The sequence below is a fragment of the Dipodomys spectabilis genome, unplaced genomic scaffold (assembly GCF_019054845.1).
Source record: "Dipodomys spectabilis isolate Male_0828 unplaced genomic scaffold, ASM1905484v1 ptg000215l, whole genome shotgun sequence".
NCBI lineage: Eukaryota > Metazoa > Chordata > Mammalia > Rodentia > Heteromyidae > Dipodomys > Dipodomys spectabilis.
Genome location: NW_024870892.1, coordinates 10414735 through 10431381, shown reverse-complemented (window position 1 = coordinate 10431381; position 16647 = coordinate 10414735). Strand labels below are relative to the sequence as shown.

General features: G+C 56.2%; 1 protein-coding gene across 2 annotated transcripts; it reads right to left on the bottom strand.

Annotated features, from left to right (window-relative positions):
* Window positions 1–883: 883 nt before the first annotated feature.
* Rnf126 (ring finger protein 126) lies at window positions 884–12654 on the bottom strand. Of its 2 annotated transcripts, none has more exons than XM_042697246.1 (9): window positions 12442–12654; window positions 6285–6343; window positions 5642–5705; window positions 4837–5081; window positions 2157–2225; window positions 2019–2088; window positions 1518–1611; window positions 1294–1409; window positions 884–1197 (listed from the first exon to the last, which is right to left on the bottom strand). In XM_042697246.1, the coding sequence occupies exons 1-9, from the start codon at window positions 12634–12636 to the stop codon at window positions 1048–1050; spliced, it is 1062 nt and encodes a 353-aa protein (XP_042553180.1). In that variant the 5' UTR covers window positions 12637–12654; the 3' UTR covers window positions 884–1047. The 2 variants fall into 2 exon arrangements, with proteins under 2 accessions (XP_042553180.1, XP_042553179.1); XM_042697245.1 differs by having other exon boundaries at window positions 4918–5081; window positions 12442–12559.
* Between the last annotated feature and the right edge of the window lie 3993 nt (window positions 12655–16647).

Sequence of the window (16647 nt, the reverse complement as noted above, 5' to 3'; positions counted from 1 at the left end):
GACCACAAGGGTGGGGACCCGTGTCCTGAGGACAACACGGTGCAGGTGCCAAGTGGAAGAGCTGGATGAGGGGACTCCTCTTCACTTGATGTGACTGGCTCCCAGCAATTGCCATGAGGCTGCCATCACCCAGCTGCCCATGCCAAGGGCAGACACGCAGGTCCCCCCTAAGCAGCAGAGGGTCTTGGGGCACCCACATGACTAGCCGTGTCACAATTCCCTGCGAGGGACGAGCTGATACACTTCAGTGTCTGAATCCTGTCGCCTCATGAGTGTACCTGACACCTGCTTATAGGGTGGCCAGCTCTGGCTTCCCCTGCAGGAAGCACAGCTTTCCAAACGGGTAGACTGCCCAGGACCTAGGAACTGGGCCCTGACCGGAAGGAAGACACCAAACTACCAGCTCCTCTTTTTCAAGTAGGTGTATTTTAAATAGCTTTCAAGATACACATCTCTCCCTTTACAAAAGGTCTGTCGGAGCAGCTCCTTCTTGGTTCTGCGGGTCGCCCTCATGGTCCGAGGCTGGCGCTGGCTGTGCGGCCGAGGCTCTGGCCTCGGAGGGGGGCCCTGGGGTCGACAGGGCCTTGTCTGTCGGGGTGGGCGCAGCTGGGGCGAAGCAGCTCTACCCAGGCTCCTCCACAGATCATGCGTGGCCACGCATGGGCTAAAACGTCCATTTATTTCAAAGCAGTAATAATTTAAAAACATAAAAACCTTTCTGCCATGGAATATGTGGAGGGTGAGGTTAGAGACGAAGGGAGGGGCCTACGGGGGCCGTGTGGCCTGCGCCCTCTGGCAGGGCAGCAGGTGAGCACAGAAGTCCCTCCAGGGGCTGCGCACATGGTCTGAGCCGAGTCCCCAGCTTGGCCGTAGCCTGCGCCGGCCCAGTGCTGCCAGGACGCTGGGGCGGCAGCACCTCCAGTCCATGGCCGCAGCGGTGCTGGAGCCGAGGCAGGTGTAAGGAGCCAAGCTCTCCGCAGCAGCCTCAGCCCGAGAACGTGGAAGGGGCTGAGTGCTCTCCAGAGGCTGGGTGCAGCCAGCTGGGACTCAGGAGTTGCTTGAGGCGTTCTCATTGCTGGGCGAGCTAGAGGAGGACGAGGAGGACGAGGATGAGAAGCTCACCCCTGTCAGGCCTGGGGGGTTGGTGGCTGTGTTCTGGCCCGTGAGACTCTTCCGGCAGACAGGGCAGCTGTCGTGCTTGAGGCACAGAGGCAAGAGAAGGCGGGGTTAGAGGGCAGGGGTGCGGAGGCGGGGCTGGCGGGCGGGCAGGAGCGGTCAATGTAGTGTACTCACTTGCTCCAGCCAGGGCACGATGCAGCCGTCGTGGAACAGGTGGTTGCAGGGCAGCTGCCTCACGTTTTCGCCCAGTGCATAGTCATCCTTGCACACAGGACATTCAAGGCCAGAGCCTAGGGAAGGAGGGAGGAAAAGAGGGCTGGTGAGGGACAGGGAAGATCACGAGGGGACAGAGATGACCCGCCACTCTCCTGGGCTGGCCTCAGCAACAGGGAGCATACCTACGTGCTCCTCGGTGACAGGGACAGTGGGGAGGGCCTGGATCTTCTCCTTGTCTGCAGGCGGGGGACCGGTGTTCTCAAACTGATTGAGGAGCTGGAAGACAAGGGGGGTGGGGAGCTGCTACTGGGGCAGGGCTCCCACACAGCTGGGACCAGCCAGTCCACAGCAATGCTCCTCTTGCTGCTAGCCTGGCCACCTGCCCTGGTCAACACCCCCCCAGACAGGACACCACAGCATGTATCCCATTCTGCCTACACAAGACCATGTCCAGCCTTAGGAGAATAGGTGTCCTGGGGAATGTCTAAGGGAAAGAGAGGGTGTGGCACCACAGCAATTTTACTGCCACTCCAGGGGACATTCAAAAGAACTGACCCCAGGCCATGCAGACTTAAAAGGGCTCTGGATGCAGATTCTGCCTGCCCTAGATTCCACTGGCCTCCTAGTATGGGGTCATTAGGGCAGCCCAGCTCCCGATCCCCTCATAGACAGCTACCCAGTACCTGGGTGATGATGGCGTCCAGGCCATTGGCCCCCCAGGCATAGTCCATCGGGTTTGAGTGCAGGACACCCCTGGAGGAAGAGGCCGGGTCAAGGGGATGCAGGGTGGTGGGGGGTCCCGGTGCCCACCCGCTACTTACCAGGGGCCCAGGCCCAGGTTGGGGATGGTGGCCGGCGTGATGATGCCATTGACCAGCTGCTGGATGATTCTGGAAGAGAGTTAAGGGCCATTATGGAGGGCACAGGAGGGCAAGGCCTGCTCTCAGTGCCGAGGGCAGGGCCAGTCACCTCTCTAGTGCTTTTTGTTTTTGCTGGTGTGGCGATGAAGTCAGGCCTGGGCCATCTCTGAGCTCTTCTGCTCAGAGCTAGCGCTCTACCACTTTTGAGCCACAGATCTACTTTTTTTGAGTGGGGAGGGGGATCTTGAACTCTGGGCCTGGGCATTGTCCCTGAGCTCTTCAACTCAAGGCCAGAACTCTACCACTTGAGCAACAGCCCACTTCCCGTTTTCTGACTGGTCACTGGAGATAAGAGATAAGAGCCCATGAGACTTATATATTCCCCCCCCACCCTTTTTTGTCTGTTGTGGGGTTTGTTGTTTGGGTTTTTTTAACTGTATTTTTTTGTCTTTTCTTTTTTGGTACTGGGGATCGAACCCAGGACGTTGCACTTGCTAGGCAAGCGCTTTGCCACTGAGCTACATCCCAGCCCTGTTGTGGGGTTTGAACTCAGGGCCTGGGCACTGTTCCTGAGCCTCTTTGTGTCACAGCACCACTTCTGTTTTTTGAGTGGATAAAGAGTCTCACAGGGACTTTTCTGCCTGGGTTGGCTTCAAACCGTGATCCTCAGATCTTAGCCTCCTGAGTAGCTAGGATTACAAGTGTGAGCCATTGGAGCCTTGCTGTAAGACTCTTATTTCTAATAAACTACTAAGAAAAAAGGCTGGAAATGGATCAGTGTCAAGTGGTAGAGCACTAGCCTTGAGCAAAAAGCTCAGGAACAGTGATCAGGTCCAGAGTTTAAGCCCCAAGACTGGCCAAAAATTAGTTTCCCTGAAGCTTAAAAATAAATGTCTTTGGATCCTTAACTCATATATCCCCAATCAGTTCTTCTGACCTGTCTCTGGTTTATGCACTGTTGTAATGTATTTAGTAAGTAAAGTTTTTACAAAGTTCTGATTTAGTGTCATGGCTCAAACCTGTAATCCCTGCTACCTGAGAGGCAGAGAACAGAACTGCAGGTGGAGGCAAGCTCATGCAAAAAGCTAGTGAGACCCCCATCTCAATAAACAAGCCAGGTATGATGGTATGAACCCGTTATCCCAACTACATGTGAGGTATAGGTAGGGCTGAGGTTGGAGGCTGGCCCCAGGCAAAACATGAGACCCCACCTGAAAAATAATTCAAGCAGCTGGGTGCTAGTGACTCACGCCTGTAATCTTAGCTACTAAGGAGGCTGAGCTCTGAGGATCTCGGTTCAAAGCCAGCCTAGGCAGGAAAGTCCATGAGCCTCTTATCTCCAATAAACCACTAGAAAACTGGAAGCAGTGCTGTGGCTTAAGCAGTAGAGTGCTCGCCTTGAGCTGAAGAGCTGAGGGACAGCGCCCAGGCCCAGAATTCAAGCCCCACAACTGACCAAAAAAAAAGAAAAAAAAAAAAGCAAAAAGGGCTAGGAGTGTGACTCAAGTGGTAGATTGTCGACCTAGCAGGTACAACGACCTGAGATCAAATCCCAGTACTGCTTTAAAAACATGCACATGAACACACACACAGTGACAAAGAACCTGGCAGAACATTTCTGGACCCATTTGATAAAGCCAGAACCCATTCAGCAGTGCAAAAACATGTCAACATGCTCAAACCTGCTTTTATTTGTCAGTTGTGGGGCCTGAACGCTGTCCCTCAGCTCTTCAGCTCAAGGTGAATGCTCTACCACTTGAGCCACAGCCTCACTTCCAGCTTTTTTGGCTTATGTGGTACTAAGGAATCGAACCCAGGGCCTCATGCACGTGAGACAAGCACTCTTATCACTGAGCCACCTTCCCAGCCCTCAAACCTTTTAAAGCCCAGAGGGAACCAATCACTCAGTCCAGGGTTTTGGCTAAATGTTGTGCTGCATTGACTCTTGCAGCACACTCCTACTTCAAAAGGGTGTGTGTGCCAGGCAACCATGGCTCACATTTGTTATCCTAGCTACTCAGGAGGCTGAGATCTGGAAATCGAGGTTTGAAACCAGCCAGGGCAAGAAAGTCTGTGGGACTCTTATCTTCAATTAATCACCAAAAAAAGCAGAAGTGGAACTGTGGCCCAAGTGGTAGAGCACTAGCCTTGCGCAAAAAGTGCTCAGGGAAGCCGGGCGCTGGTGGCTCACACCTGTAATTCTAGCTACTCAGGAGGCTGAGATCTGAGGATCACTGTTCAAAGCCAGCCCGGGCAGGAGAGACCGTGAGACTCTTATCTCCAATAAACAACCAGAAAACCGGAAGTGGCGCTGTAGCTCAAGTGGTAGAGCGCTCGCCTTGAGCTGAAGAGCTGAGGGACAGCGCCCAGGCCCAGAGTTCATGCCCCACGACCGACAAAAAAAAAAAAAAAAGTGCTCAGGGACATCTCCCAGACCCTGAATTCATATTCCAGGACTGACACAAAAGAACAAAATCAACAACAAAAAAAAAGGGCATGTGTGGCTGCGGCTCTCGGTAGGACTGTGTGGCACAGATACCCAGGCTCCTTGGGGCTGCAGCTGAATGTAGGCCCCTTTCCCAGGGTCTGAACATCCCATCTTCTGAGTGGGGCCCTCTGCAGGCACACTGGGTCCCCTCACCCTTCCAGCGTGGGGACGCCTTCGTGCCGGCCGGTGGCCCGCCGGGCGGTGAGACGGGCGCGGGGCTGCCGGGCGCCATACCGATGCCGAGATTGGTGTTCTCTCTCCCGTCGGCTTTCGGGGTCCCTGCTATCACTGGCCTGCGCCCCAGGAGGAAACGTAGGGATCTCGAAGCTGTCGTCAAATATGCCGAAAGCAAATTGTCCATAGCCCTGGGGCAGTGTGAACAGGTGCTGGTCCACATTCTGAGGAGAGAGTGGGTGCCCTGAGCCTGCGTGGTCTTCTGGGTGCTGTGCATAGCCAGGTAGGGTGAGGGAAGACTAGGGAATGGCACTGGGAGAGGGGGTTGTCAGGCGGTCCAGTAGAATTTCACTTTCCTTCAGAAAGTGACAGATCCAGTGGGCGGCCCACAACCTCCACATGGTCACCTGGGGGGAGGGCAGAAAGACAGGTGCGAGCCCTGCATCTGCCCACCATCCAGCCCTGTTGGCCCCCCAGTCTCCTTGGCTGCATCTTTGCAGGCCGGTCTGTTGTGGGGACCAGGGGCACTGTGAGTCAGGGCAGAGGAACATGGCTTGTGTACTCGCTCCTGTAGGTGCAAGGCAAATCTTGGACAGCAATTTATGGACATGGATGTGCAGAGAAGGGGATACAAAAGATGGGTGGGTACTGGGGGACCCAAGGAAGGGGACAGCAGCCAGAGTGAGGGCAGTTCATGGCTGCCAAGCCTCAGCCCCTCCAAGGCAGACCACCACAGGTGGAAGAAGGAAGCATGCATCATGGGGGACTAGAAGCTCCCACTTACCTCGAATGGCTGCCGGCTTTGGTCAGTGGGGGCCGTGGAGGGGGCAGAACTGCTTTCTGTATTCCTGGGGAAAGATGGCGCCTGTCAGCAGCGGTCAATATCCCTCCCTGTCCCCCAGGCATGGGGCCATCCTCTGCAGCCCATTCCTGGTCCTGCTGTCGGGAAGGTAGGATTCACCATGATGGAGATGCTGACCACTTTCCTGGCAGGAAGACTGACCCAGAAGAATCAATGCATGGCTGCATAGTGGGTCTATGAACACAGGCTTGCTGGCTAAGCCCATCAGGCTCTGAGGGCTCAGGCTGGGGGCATGCATCATTGGGCAAAGAACCCTAGCTGAGGCTGGGAAGTTGGCTCAGTGGTAGTGCTTGCTTCGCATGCATGAAGCCTGGGTTTGATTCCTCGGCCCCACATAAGCAGAAAAAAGCCACAAGTGGTGCTGTGGCTCAAGTGGTAGGGTGCTAGCCTTGAGTTGAAGAGCTGAGAGACAGCACCCAGGCCCAGAGTTCAGCCCCCAAAACCAACCAAAAAAAAAAAAACAAAACTCTGGCCCATGGTGGGATCAAGGTCAGAGCAGGCTTGCCCAGTCCCATCCAAGGTCCCTGCCTGCAATGCCAGCCTCTGTGACCAAGGGCTGCACTACCTGGTCTCTTCTGGAAGCTCTTCGATAAAACCAGACTCACATCTCGGGCAGATGTAATCCTGTGGGAGAGAGTAAAAGCCAAGTCACCGAGAGCCATCTACCTGTAAACCACTCTCTGCACTGGGGAGGCGGGGAGGGGGGGAGGAGGAAGGGGTGTCTGTTGTCTGATAGGCACGGGCCTTGAGGTCTGCTCTTCATCTGTGCATGTGGTGGTGCGTGGACGGATGAAAGAGGCTCTGCTGTGCATAAGGTGGGGGTGAAAGGGTGAGGACAGCTCCCTCCCTCATCCCTGACCACTAAGTCACCCTTTCCCCAACTCCTCTCTCCCTCCCAGGGAGACCCAGGCTAATTAGCACATGTTCCGCGGTGACAGAAGGCTCAGTGCCTTCTTGTGGGAGGCACAGAAAGAGGACACATGCGGGACCCTGCGCCAGGGATCCACTCGAGAGAAATCAGGCGTGCCATCCCCAAACAAGCTTCATCACTCCATGAGGGCAGCCCCAGCCACAGACTCATGCTACAGGCAAGATGGGGCTCAGCGTCCTACAGCCACCTGCCCCAGGACATGGACACAAACAGGGAGGAGAGGAATGACTGTAAGTGACATGCAGGTAACCCTTCACATGGCAGGGAGGCCAAGGTACACCCCAGGGTTCTGGAACTACTCTGAGGGTAAACACAATGCTAGGGTGGCTGTGGGCCTCTCACACTACCCAAGGGGACTCTGAAATGTGAGGGTGGTGAGGCTTTACCTGCTGGCCTCTAGGGAGGGGTGGACAGAACCCTCCCCACCCCACTGTACCTGCTCTAGCAGCAAAAGCAAAGGCTGTATGGAGGACAATGGGGCTCAAGCCAGGTGAGCAGAAGGGGAGGGCAGCTGTGCAGAGAGGCCTAAGAAGAAGCAGAGGAGGCTGGCTGGGGGGGGGGGGGGGGGGGGGGGAGTATTGGTGGTGGAGGTCACACACAAAGAATGCTGTAGCCCACTAAGAAATACACAAGTTAAAAACCAGGCCAGCGACCTGTATATACAGGTAGGCCTGTAGTTGGCCAATGAGCACAAGACGCCCAGTAACATTAGTCACCAGGGAAATAAGTGCCAGCGTGACTCAGTTGGTCTGGGATGGTTGCCCAAGACAGGCCTCGCCAGGGCTGATGGCAGGCAGGGTGCTAAGTCAGATGGGGGCCCACACTCATTACAGACACCGGCTGCCACCCACTCTAGGGCAAGCACAGCACCTGCACACAAGCCAAGGCCCGAGGCAGCACTGTCTTCACCTCCCACTGGCCCAGCCCCGCACGTCTGCCTGCTGTTGACCTCAGCCACACACATGCTGTGCACACAGTCTTGTCCTCGGCCAAACGTCCTTCCCCTAGGGGTCCACTCACTTGCTGGATCCTCTGCACAAGCTGTGTTCAGAGGCCGCCTTGACTGCCCCACTGCTTGGGGGACGTGGACTAAGCTCCCGCCGAGCAGGGATCTATGCAACCTCATGTCCACTGCACAGAAGCTGGGCACAGGATGTCCTGGGGCATGTATCACACTTCACGTATTGCCCTTGGCACAACACACACATATTGAGAACACACAGCCAGACACATACAGGGAAGCTGGGGAAACTGAGGCAGAGGCTGGAGAGAGGGCTGGCATCAAATGACCACCTGGCTTCAGCAACATCAGTCCCTATGAGCCGCAGGCCACAGGGAGCTGTGTCCTTCCATGCTCAGTCCCCTTCACTCTGGTCCCTGCTTTTCAGGGTCCAATCTGGGGTGTGGGGCACAGATGGGTGGGGACACCACCGCTTTATCCATGCACAACCCTGTTGACACACTGCTTCCTGCATCCCAGACGACACCACCATGGCCTATGTTTGCACTGTCTATCCCTGGGTGAGCATGAGCCCCCATGGAGGACATAGGACTCCTACTGCTATCTGGCAGGCAAGATGAGGCCCGATGCGGTGACTACAATCAGAGCACCTGGCAGAGTGGTGGCCAGCACTCACACAAGCTGGCAGGCACTTCAGCCCAGTGGAACCGGACCCTCCCAATTCTTTCCAGGATACCAGACACTGCTGGCGATCCTGGGGCCTGGTGTGCTGTCCACAGAACCCCAAGTCAGATCCCCCCTAGGCCAGGAGAACTCAACCCTTGCCATTCTGTCCCAAGCCGCCTGGGCATCCCAAGGCCTGAGTCCACCACCAGGTACAGAACAGCATGCACTAGAGTGCTTCACCTCTGCTCTGGGGGCCATGGTTTCCGCACCCCCTCATTGGGGGTGGGAAGACATAAGAAGAGGGAAAGCTGGGGCTGGGAAGGTGGCTCAGTGGTAGAGCGCTTGCCTTATATACATGAGGCCCTGGGTTCCATTCCTCAGTGCCACATAAGCAGAAAAAGCCGGAAGTGGCACTGTGGCTCAAGTGGTAGAGCGCTAGCCTTGAGCTGAAGAGCTGAGGGACAGTGCCCAGGCCCAGAGTTCAGGCACAGGATACACTAAGCTAGTGGCCAGAGAGCAGAGGCAGACACTCTCCTGTGGTGGAGCAAGGAGCAGGAAGAACGTAGGTAGGCGGCCCAAGACCTCCAGGAAGAAATATAGTCCTATTAAATAAAGTCCTAATGGGGGCAGTTCAGGCATGAGGATAGTGCCCAGTCAGAAGATAAGAATCAGCACTGGCCAGGCATCAGTGGCTCACCCCTGTGATCCTAGCTATTGAGGAGGCTGATATCTGAGAATCACAGTTCAAAGCCAGACCCGGTATTAAAGTCCCTGTGAGACTCTTACCACCAATCACTCAAAAACTGGAAGTGGAACTGTGACTCAAAGTGGCAGAGTGGGGCTGGGAAGGTGGCTCAGTGGTAGAGCGCTTGCCTTGCATGCATGAGGCCCTGGGTTCGATTCCTCAGCACCACGTAAGCAAAAAGAAAAAAGCTGGAAGTGGCGCTGTGGCTCAAGTGGTAGAGCGCTAGCCTTGAGCTGAAGAGCTGAGGGACAGGGCCCAGACCTAGAGTTCAGGCCCCACAATCGGAACCCCTCCCCCCCAAAAAGTGGCAGAGTGCTAGCCCCAAGCAAAAGAGCTCAGGCCCAGTTGGGCGCTCACGCCTGTAATCCTAACTATTCAGGAGCCTGAGATCTGAGGATCGAGGTTCAAAGTCAGCCCAGTCAGGAAAGTCCATGAGACTCATATCTCCAATTAACCACCAGAAAACGGGAAGTGGCGCTGTTCTCGAAGTGGTAGAGCGCTAGCCTTGAGCTGAAGAGCTCAGGGACAGCGCCCAAGCCCAGAGTTCAAGCCGCAAGACTGAGAAAAAGGAATCAGTACTGGGGCCAGGAGCCAGTGACTCACACCTGTAACTCCACTCAGAAGGCTGAAATCTGAAGATCATAGTTTGAAGCCATCCCAGGCAGAAAACTCCATGAGACTTATCTCCACTGAGCTATCAAAAAAAATCTAAGTGGTGGAAGTGGTGTTGTGGCTCAAGTGGTAGAGCGCTAGCCTTGAGCTGAAGAGCTGAGGGATAGTGCTCAGGCCCAGAGTTCAAGCCCCACGACTGAAAAAACAAAACAAACAAAAAAAAAAAACAAAAAAACAACTAAGTGGTGTGGTGCCTCAAGTGGTAGGGCATTAGCCTTGAAGGGAAAAGAGTAAGGGGAAAAAAAGAAAGCTCATGCATAATGCCTAGGCCCTGAGTTCAAGCCCCAGAACCCATGCCTCTACCCAAAAATGGCACACTCTGGGTAAGGCAGATTCCCAGACAACCCATGGATCCCAAGAGCAAATGTGCAAATGTGCAGCGGGTCCCTCCCTACTACCTGACGCAGCCAGCTGGCCAGTGCTGAACAGGTGCTACCCAAGGCACTCCACACCCACACAGCACATGGCCTTCACTAGCATGTTCTGAGGGGTCAAGCCTGAGCCAACCAATGTACCTGCCTGTGGCCTCCAGCTGGCCCATCTGGTTCATGCTTCTACCCCCACCAGCCAGGCTAGCCTTCCTGGATCCTATGTGCTATGCCACTGCCCCTTACAGCCACATATTTACCTGGGCACCAACACCTGCTGAGCCCCAACTGTGCACACAGCCAGCTCCTGGCTGACGACAGTGGACACAGGCAAGTTGCCAGCCACCTGCAGACATGTACTCCTGGACCCCAACACACATAGATGGAAGGCCAACCCAGGCCACAGACAGGTAATCCTGCTGAGGTCAGAACACTGGCACCACTAGGTGCCCTCAGCCTGTCCTAGCACCAAAGGCAGCCCTAGAGAAGCCCTGAGAGTCTGGGAGTCACCACTGCAGGGTAGCTTCCTGCTGCCACAGAAGCTGATATCTCACAACCAGCTCAAGTGTTTTAAGTTGCAGCAGGTGTCTCTGTATCCACACGTGCAGCAAGTTCCCCTCCTCAGGGTGCTGGTGGTGGGCGGGGACTTTCCCATAATGCCTCATCCCATCATGCCTGCTGAAGAGTCCTGCTCTGACTCACGGCAAGAACACCAGCACCAGTCACAGGCGAAGACAGAGCCACCATTATTTGCTCCTATGAAACTTACCAATGCCTGTGCTTCAACCAGTTACTCCCCTGCCAGCCTACAAACCCTAGGAGGGCAAAGACCACACGGGGTCATTGTGCCTAGAGGAAAGTTCTACCCAAGAACATGGCGAGTCAGAGGTCAGGGTCCTCCTTGTTCAAGGCCACAGGGGCAGGAAGTGACCCCACAACCACACCACAGGTGCTGTGCTGGTCCCAGGAAGGGAGATTAATAGCAGCTAAGGGTACAGCTGGGTCAGGCTGCCAGGGTCAAGCCTGACCTGGGGTCGCACCAACTTCTAGAGATTGTACCAATCCTGACTGGACACGGTTAGAGCACCTTGCTTGGAATAGGCAAGAAAATCAAACTCTGAACTGAGGCTCAGGAAAGTGAAGGGGCAGTAGTAAGGCTGGGAGGTGGGGGAGTTGAGGGGGAGAGGGCTGAAAGTGGCTTTCAACTTTCCAGGCCTGCATCACACCCTCAATTTTACTGGGGGGGGGGGCACCTCTTTCTCCTGCTCACCCCTTGAGCTGCTCCAGTACTCTTCTTCCTGGAAATCCCATGGGCTCCCCTTTGGGTCCAGCCTCTCAGACAATACTATATCCTCAAAGGTCAGCTCCTAACTCTGGCCAGGAAGTAGGTCCACAACCCCTCATGCAGATCACCAGTCCCAGATCTCCTTCCATCTCTTCTTCCTGCTTCTCTCTAGGTGGCCAGCTGCAGGACCATGTGCCATACTCTGCTGAGCCCAATCCCTGGAAAGCGGGATTGGGTTGCCTTACACCCCGTCTCCGTCCCACTGGAGGCGGGAAGCGAGGGATGAACACGCAGATGACTGTCTGCCCCCCACCCCCTCCGCTCCGCAGGCTCACAATCCCGATGACGGGGGTGGGGGGGGGTTGAGTGGGGGGGAAGGCGCTGGGAGAACAATTTGCCCCCAAGCCCTCCACCAAGATGATGGCAGGTTGGCCTGTGCTCCGCACAAGAACCCAAAGAAGCAGGAAGCGCCCAGGACGCGCAGGCCGGGAGGCAGGCAGAGCACCTGGGCGGGCGGGCGGGCTGGCTGGCTTGGGACTCTGCGCCCCGGCCAGGGGCTGACAGGATCGCCAACACCAGCCGCCAGCGGCTGCGGAGCCCCCCTCATGGCGCCTGGAGCTCCAGACCTCGCCAACCCAGCCCCGAGCCGGGAGATGCGCCGGGATCCCGAGGCCGACGCGGTGCGGCGCGCCCCCGCACCAGGGCCACGCGCTCGGCGAACGCACGCCCCTGCGCCGAGGCCGGGTCTGGCGCCCCGCGGCCTTCCGTCCAAAGACCGCGTCCTCCCGGGCAACGCCCGAGGCCCGCCTGACCCTACGGGGAAGGCCTCCGGGTCCGCGCCTCAAGAGCAGCCGAGTGCACGGAACCCCGGGGCCCCGGATCGTCCGGGGTCTCCGCGGCGGCCGCAGGGTCACCCGAACCCGCCCCGCTCCCGTCGGACCCCGCCGTCCCGCACCCAGCGCGGGAAAAACCTCGCAGGCGCTGGCCGGCCTCAGTTTCCCAACTAGCGTCCCACGCCCGGCCGCGGCCCGACTAGGCCTGCACGCACGGGCCCACCGCCCGCCCGGCCGCCCGCCCGTCCGCCCAGGCCTCACCGGCAAGCGCGGCACGATCTCGACCGAGCAGCAGTGGCAGAAGTACCGTCCCGGCTGCGGCGACGCCTCAGCCATGGCCACCGCCGCCTCCGCGCCGCCCGCCCGGCCCCCGCGCGGCGCCCGCCGCCCGCCGCCGGCCGTTTGCTGCTCCCTCGCCGGCCGACGCGCCCGCGCACGCTCACCCATGGTACGCATGCTCACGCACGGCACGCATGGCGTGAGGCGCGGGAACGACGCGGGGAAATATGCACAGCGGAGGGGGCGGGGCGACGTGAGCGACGGTGGCCGTAGAGGAGCAAACAAAGTACCGCCGTCCACACGAGGCTTCGAACACGGGGCGGAGCCAGTCGTGACAGACAGCGGAGGAGGCTGCCGTGGCGTGCCTGAGAGGGGCGGGCCGAATCTTCTTGACAACCTGGATCAGATGTGTGGCCACGCCCAGAGACGGCGGAGCGGGGCGAGGCCTGCACGGGGGGGGGGGGGGAGCGGGGCGGGGCCGTCTCCTTGGCAACCTGGATCTGGGCGGGGACGGGGTCAACTTGGGAGCTGCCGAGAAAGCCGAGGGGCGGGGCTTGCTCGGGACAGGACCGAAATTCCCGGATCGGGGGCGGGGCCCGGAAGAGATGCAAATTAGACCTGGAGGCGGAGCCTGTACTTCCTCTGCGAAGTTCTCTTCCCGCAGACCTCAGGTCCCGGGGCTTGAGCTCCAGGCCCGGGGGCTGGCTTGTCCCTCTGGTTGCTGTGCTCATGACTTGAGCTCTCCATCTGTCACCACGGCTGCACTTCCGGTTTGTGGGTGGGTAATTGGAGATAAGAATCTAGTGGACTTTCAGGCTGACTTCGACCTGGGATCCTCAGGTCTCAGCCTCCTGAGTAGCTAGGATGACAGGTTGTAAGCTAACCAGCCAGCTCACAAACCTGGCCTGGGAAGGGAGTTTTGTAACTTGTTCTGGAGTGAGTCTGTAACAATGCCTGGCACATAGCAGGTGCCTGCGGCTTGAATGCAGACAGAACCCCGTTTGTGAATGGAAGGAGGAACCCTCGGAGCCTACGCAGCTGTGTGCGCGCCTCTGTGTGCGGCCGTGGGAGAAGAGCCTGTGGCCTTGTTCCTGTGCTGCTTTGGGCTGGCAGCCTCCGAGTTTGGAAGGTGCAGTCTTCCCTCCTCAAATGAACCAGCACCAGTCTCATTGTTATGGTGGTGAAGGATAGTTTCTGAGGTTGCTTCCAGCCTCGTCTTACATATATTTATTTGTTCCACATGTATTGGGCACCTACTGCATCCCGGACCCTGTGCTGGATATAGCCAAATCCCCTCCATTTTATGAGTTTAGATGGGATGATAGGGCCATAGGGTAACCTTGGCTTTTCCCGGACAAGGAGGGCTTCCTAAAGGGAGAAGGCATTGGAACCATGGCTTCTGAGGAATGATTAGGAGTTGGTTGGAGTTGTGCTTCCTGCAGAAGGGGGCATTGGACGGGCATTGGATTTGACTGCTTTAAGCACCTTCCTGCCCACTTTCCAAGGGGCTATTCTAATCCATTCCTACAGCTACCAGCAGAGGGTGCACAAGTCCCACTGCTAGGAATCAGTTACCTCTCCAGACCTCTACTACGGGCTTTCGGTGACAGCGGACTTTGGGTGACAGCGGACTTTTCTCCAGCGCTTCCATAGGCCCAGCCCCAGAATGATTTCACAGTCACCCTTCTTCAAGATATCATCCTTGTGGCAGGTCAGGATGCTTGTAAAGAGGGCTTCAGGCAACAGGTCTGGATTCCAAGTCCTCACAAAGCCTCCACTGACATTGTGACCCCGGACAAGTTGCTTAACTTCTCTGAGCCTGCCTTCTAGGGTTTTAGATTGGATCAGGCTTGGAGCCCCGGGTCCTCTTAGTTCTTCTTAGGCCCCAGAGGGTCCCTGTCACCTCTCCTCTTCACTGGCCTTTTTGGGTGATGAAAGAGGAAGCTACCTTAGGCTTTTGCACCTTTTCCTGGGTCTTTTCTTCCCTGGCACACTCATAGGGAGCCTCCACCCAATACTCTGCTCCTCAGAAACTCTTCCTGTACAGCTGGCTCTACACCCAGGCATTAACAACCATGTCACCCAACACACAGGGCTAATATCCAGCATGCAGTTGGTCCTGGGCAGAACTGGAATAATGGTTTAGCATATGTGGTCCAGCAGACTCCTAGGGAGGCAGTAGGAACAAGCATGTTAGAAATTAGGCTGGAGGCATGACTCAGCTGGTAGAGTGCCTGCATAACGAGTTCAAGCTCCAGGACCACTTAAACAACAAGAAAAAAAAAAAAAGCAGCAGGCACCAGTGGCTCACACCTGTATTCCTAGTTACTCAGAAGTCTGAGATGTGAAGATCATGGTTCGATGCCAGCCCAGGCAGGAAAGCTAGTGAGACTCTTATCCCAATGAACCACAAAAAACCAGAAGTGGAACTGTGGTTCAAGGGGTAGGATGCCAGGCTGGCGTGAAAGAGCTAAGGAACAGTACCTAGTCTCTCAGTTCAAGCCTCAGCACCACCACCAGAAAAGAAAAAAAAAAGTGGGGCTGGGAAGGTGGCTCAGTGGTAGAGCGCTTGCCTTGCATGCCTGAGGCCCTGGGTTCGATTCCTCAGCACCACATAAGCAGAAAAAAAAGCCGGAAGTGGTGCTGTGGCTCAAGTGGTAGAGTGCTAGCCTTGAGCTGAAGAGCTGAGGGACAGCGCCCAGGCCCAGAGTTCAGGCCCCACAACCAGACCCCCCCCCCAAAAAAAAAAAAAAAGTTGGGAGCCTGAGCTTCCTGTCCAAACCTCCTAGACATGGAGACAAGCAGAGGAGAACTGCACATGACAGAGCCTGGCTCATTCCAGGTCGCTGAGCTTCCGCTCTGCAGGCTTTCCACACCCAAGTTCAGCCTTGTTCTGGGGCAGCGAACTCAAGTGCTTGGGCAGGTCTGTGTGGGGCCTGGCAGCCACTGGGACCACGCAGACAGACCTGGGAGGGGTGAGCTGCATTCCGGGGTACTCTGGGGCTTCCTAAGGTCCAGGTCCCAATGGGATCCTACAGACCAGATGTTCTTGGCATCCCTGGGATGTTTTGCTTTGCTTTGTTTTTGTGCTGGTTCTGGGGCTTGAATTCTGGGCCTGGGCGCTCTCCCTGAGCTTTTACACTCAAGGGAAGTTCTCTACCATTTGAGACACAGCTCCACTTCCAGCTTTTTTTGTTGGTTAATTGGAGATAAGTCTCACAAACTTTGCTGCACAGACTGGCTTCAAACTGTGATCCTCAAATCTCAGGCCCCTGAGTAGCTAGGATTATAGGTGTGAGCCACCAGCACTCAGCTTCTTTTTTTTGGGGGGGGAGGGGGTCCAAGTCGTGGGGCCTGAACTCTGGGCCTGGGCGTTGTCCCTCAGCTCTTCAGCGCTCTGCCACTTGAGCACAGCACCACTTCTGGCTTTTTTCTTTTTGCTTATGTGGTGCTGAGGAATTGAACCCAGGGCCTCAGGCATGCAAGGCAAGCGCTCTACCACTGAGTCACCTTCCCAGTCCAGCACTCAGTTCTTGAGAAAGATTTTGCAAGTGGATTTTGGCGGGAGGAAGCAATGTTTTAGAGCAACACTGATCTCCTCCTGTTACTTGCTTTTTGTTTTGTTTTATTTTTGCTGCTAGTCCTGGAGCTTGCATTCAGGGCATGGGAGCTGTTGCTGAGCTTTTTTGCTCAAGGCTAGTGCTCTACCACTTGAGCCACAGTTCTACTTCAGACATTTTGGTGATTGATTGGAAATAAGAGTCTTAGAGACTTCCTTGCTTGGTCTCAGATCTCAGCCTCCTGAGTAGATAGGGTGATAGGCATAACCTACTAGCGCCAACTTCCTCCCATTATTTGTAATAGAGTTGTGGTTTTCCCTAGTCTCTCAGGGAAGAATACCAGCTCTAACCTTCTCATCTTTGTGTGTGTATGTGTGTGTGTGTGACAGAGAGAGAGAGAGAGAGAGCGCATGTGCGTGTGTGCATGCGCACAAGCGCACACTATGCTAAGTTCTGGGGCTTGAATTCTGGGCCTGGGCACTGTCCCTGAGCTCTTCAGCTCAAGGTGAGCACTCTACTGCTTGAGCCACAGTGCCACTTCCAGTTTTCTAGTGGTTTAGTGGAGATAAGAATCTCACAGACTTTCCTTCCCTGGCTGGCTTTGAACCCTGATCCTCAGATCTCAGCC